This window comes from Lipotes vexillifer, unplaced genomic scaffold, assembly GCF_000442215.2.
Source record: "Lipotes vexillifer unplaced genomic scaffold, Lipotes_vexillifer_v1.1 scaffold131, whole genome shotgun sequence".
Taxonomy (NCBI): Eukaryota; Metazoa; Chordata; class Mammalia; order Artiodactyla; family Lipotidae; genus Lipotes; species Lipotes vexillifer.
The window spans coordinates 1,838,006-1,842,168 of NW_006782866.1; the positions used below are offsets into that span (position 1 = coordinate 1,838,006).

Genomic DNA, 4,163 nt, shown 5'->3' on the forward strand with positions numbered 1-4,163 from the left:
GCAGAAGCTTTATTTACCTTTGCTGAATTTCAGTGTTGCTTCAGAAAAATCCTCTTCTTTGTAGTTGAATCCAGCAGCTGCTCCGAGCATTTCTGCCATTTGAAGCCTGTGCTGGGAGCCAGCTGTGACCAGAGGAACAGCTCCAGCCATCCGGGTAAGTTGGATGGCAGCTGTGCCCACACCACTTGCTCCTGCATGGATTAGCACAGAGTCTCCAGCCTGAACATTTCCTGCAACAGAAAGTACAGGAACCATCTTCTTTGCTTTGCAGCTGCTACACATTCTCCACATAGGCTTATTCTACCATGATCACCTGGCCCTGGGACCACCAAATATCAAATCTCTGGCTGTTTTGAGAGAACATATTGACTTTTTGTCTTAACTGCCTCTGGTCAAAGTGGGAAACGACTTTTGGAAACAGTTATTAGCAGCCACATCCATAATCTCTGTTTTACCTGTGAAATAATAACAAAACATATCTCTGACCTATACTTGAATGAGTAAGAATAACCACCATTCCCGCTGTCACTACCTGAAGCCAGCCCCTCTTCAGTCTGAAACTGGCCTCCAGCTGGTCTCACAAATCCAGGCACCACACACAGCCACCAGGCTCCTCCTGAAATGGAGCTTTCATTATGTCACTTTCTCCTCAAAATGTCAAGTCGTTCTTGATTGGCTTTCGTGTCAAGTCCAAATAGCCTGCCATTCAAGGCCACCACAATCTAGTCCCAGTCTCATCTTTCATAAATTACAGTTGTCATCCTTCACTTCTGAGTGAAGCAGCTGATCTCACTTTGACCCTCTTAGGCCACCTTGGTATGCCATCTGTCCATCACAGCTCTACCACCCTTCAAGGCCTTCAGTTCCAGAAAGCCTTCTCGGACCCCCTTTGTCCACACCAACTTTTCCCATCTTGAGCTTCTGTTGTAGTTAGAGACAGGGCCACCCTTCCAAACACTGTGGTTGTCTTGCCAGTTACACTGAGTTCCCCAAAGCCAGGGACCCTCATGTAAGCTCTTAGCTGGCCTCAGTGGGATTGGGGAGGAATTAAAGAGTTGATTGAATGGCTCCTTCTTTTGTGCTAGGGCTCTCAGAGAGAAGCTTAGCCTGACTGACAAGCTGGGACTACTGCTGGGCTTACAGTGTGAAGATGTGCACAGGCCTTTCATCCAGCGCTTTCCAGGTTTTCTATGTGCTAACCATGATCTTCAGCCTCAGTATTGCTGCACAGTATGAGGACCTGATACTACTGATGGTACAGTAGGCCGAGGTGCTGGGGTTGGGTGTTGCTCAGTGGCCAGATCAAAGCTGCCCTGCAGGACTGCTGGGTTCTGAGGTGGCTGAGTCATGAAGAAATTGAACCATGCTGTATGGAGTAAGCATGAGGTAGGGTGAGGTGGTCCTTACCCAAGAGACATAACAGCTGGGAGGCGGTGAGCTAGGCCTCTGGGATGGCGGCAGCCTGGGGCATGGTCAGTCCTGCTGGGATGGGCATGAGGAGCCCTTCAGGGACAGTGACATACTGGCCCCCGCTAGGCAGCAGAACTATGGCTGGGTCCCCAATCTTTCAGTGTCCCTGGCAGCCAGGCCCCTGCTCTGCCACGTATCCAGATGCCTCGAGTCCCCAAATGTTGCTGGCTCCTGGGAGTGGGGCATACTGGCTTTGTCTCTGCAGAGAAAGGGTGCACTAAGTAGTAAACATGATCAGAGATCTGTGTGTCACCGTCCCTGGCCCTCTTCCCATAGCCCCTTCTTTTTTTCAAGACAAAGTTCAGGGTAAAGTTAGTTTTGTTTTTTTTTTTGCGGTACGCGGGCCTCTCACTGTCGCGGCCTCTCCCGCTGTGGAGCACAGGCTCCGGACGCGCAGGCTCAGTGGCCATGGCCCCCGGGCCCAGCCGCTCCGCAGCATGTGGGATCCTCCCGGACTGGGGCACGAACCCGTGTCCCCTGCATCAGCAGGCGGACTCTCAACCACTGCGCCACCAGGGAAGCCCTAAAGTTAGGTTTTTTAATTCAAGAAAAAAGAGAGGAGAGGTGATTTGTTTCATGCAAATAAGAGACTGTAGGTCCCATAATCAGTGGATGTCTAACTGGTAGAGTCCTTAGCTATTTCTCTCATCTAAACCCCTTGTTTTACAAATGAAGAAACTGAGACCTGGGCAGGGAAATGCCTCGTCCAAGGTGGCAAAGCAAATTAATAGCAAGACTGGGGATAAAACCGTGGACTCCTTTTCAATTTAATTAAATTAATTTTTTAATACAGCAGATTCTTATTATCTATTTTATACATATTAGTGTATACATGTCAACCCCAATCTCCCAATTCATCCCACCACCACCCCGGCCCCCTCCCCCAACCCCATAGCTTTCCCCCCTTGGTGTCCATACATTTGTTCTTTACATCTGTGTCTATTTCTGCCTTGCAAACCAAACTGTGGACTCCTTAATGATAGTTCTGATATATCAAGTGCCAGGCTCTGTACTCGATCAACACAGTCCTCAGAAGCCTTCAACCAGATGCTTGAGACCAGAGGGACTGAACTAGGAGTGTGCATTTGAACCATTTGAGGAGCCTTTTCAAAGTACACGTGCCTGGGTCCTGGTCCTATTTATTTTGAATAAGTGCCTCCTGTGATTCTGGTGTACATTTCGTAATTCAAAAATGCAGCTGGCCTAGTTTAGTGCTTCAAAAAGAAATCAGAAGAAAATTCTTAGAGTACTGGCCCCTGCCAGCTCTGGGACCCTCAGAGTGGAAAGAATACAGACTTTGGAGCCTTAAGACAAAGACCTCAATTTGAGTCACAGTTCCCCTGGTTACTAGTGTGTGCCCTTGGCGGGGCTTCCCTGGTGGCGCAGTGGTTAAGAATCCGCCTGCCAATGCAGGGGATACGGGTTCGAGCGCTGGTCCGGGAAGATCCCACATGCCGTGGAGCAGCTAAGCTTGTGTGCCACAACTACTGAGCCTGCTCTCTAAAGCCCGCAAGCCACAACTACTGAAGCCCGTGTGCCTGGAGGCTGTGCTCCACAATAAGAGAAGCCACCGCAATGAGAAGCCCGCCCACCGCCACTAAGAGTAGCCCCCACTGGCCAGAACTAGAGAAAACCTGAGCGCAGCAACGAAGACCCAACGCAGCTAAAAATAAATAAATTAGTGTGTGGCCTTGGGCTCATTGCTGAACCTCTCTGACCCTCAGTTTCTTTATCTGTCGAATACAAATGGTGAACAGGGCTGCCTGAGGAGTAAAGGAGATAGAGCAAGGTGTAACACTCATGGACACACACACACACACACGCACGCACACACACACACACACACACACACACGCGCGCGCGCGCGCGCGCGCGCGCTCAGCAAATGGTAGTTCCAGTCTCCTTATCTGGAAACCTGAGCAGACAAACAGCCGTATTTTGTGTAAACAACGGAGGCTAAGTGGTTCCAGTTTCAGAACCCCCAGCACGCACATCCTGATGAGCATTAATGGTAGTGCTTTCCTTCATCTTTCCTTCATCTGGTGAATGTTTATTTTTATTTATTTATTTTTGCGGTACGCGGGCCTCTCACCGTTGTGGCCTCTCCCGTTGTGGGGCACAGGCTCCGGACGCGCAGGCTTAGCGGCCATGGCTCACGGGCGTAGCCGCTACGCGGCTTGTGGGATCTTCCCGGACCGGGGCACGAACCCGTGTCCCCTGCATCGGCAGGCGGACTCTCAACCACTGCGCCACCAGGGAAGTCCCTGGTGAAGGTTTATTGAAGAACCTGGAGTCCCGCCCAGTCCCAGCCGCTGCCAGACCCCTGGGTACCTGGAGTAAGTCCGCCCGGTTCAGGGCGCTGGCCGCCACCTTCAGGAGGACTTCACCCTCCCCTGGGCTTGGCTTGGCCACTTCCTTCAAGTAAAGGTTTTCTGGTCCTCCGGGCTTATCAAAGGGCACAGCTAACATGTTCTCTGAGGACACAGGGTAGACCGAGGTTCTTTGAGGGGCGCAGCGACCCCTGCCGGCCAGTGGCCTCCCTCAGTCCGTACGGCCCCAACACCCTGAGCTCCTTCTCGCGGGGCCCCTGCAGCCTCCGAACCGACCCCACGCGGAGGACACAGACTGGGACGAAGTGCAGAGAGGATGGCCGTGCGGGTTGGCTGCGGCGGAGCAGGAAGACACTGAAGAGC

At 51.9% G+C, this 4,163-nt stretch overlaps 1 protein-coding gene across 1 annotated transcript in view; it reads right to left on the bottom strand.

Annotated features, from left to right (window-relative positions):
- Positions 1 to 3,939, bottom strand: part of TP53I3 (tumor protein p53 inducible protein 3) — a 6,153-nt gene extending 2,214 nt beyond the window's left edge. The window contains 3 exon segments of the mRNA XM_007472195.1: positions 18 to 230; positions 1,408 to 1,669; positions 3,802 to 3,939. Of these exon segments, the coding sequence (XP_007472257.1) occupies positions 18 to 230; positions 1,408 to 1,669; positions 3,802 to 3,939 (613 nt within the window).
- Positions 3,940 to 4,163: the final 224 nt, after the last annotated feature.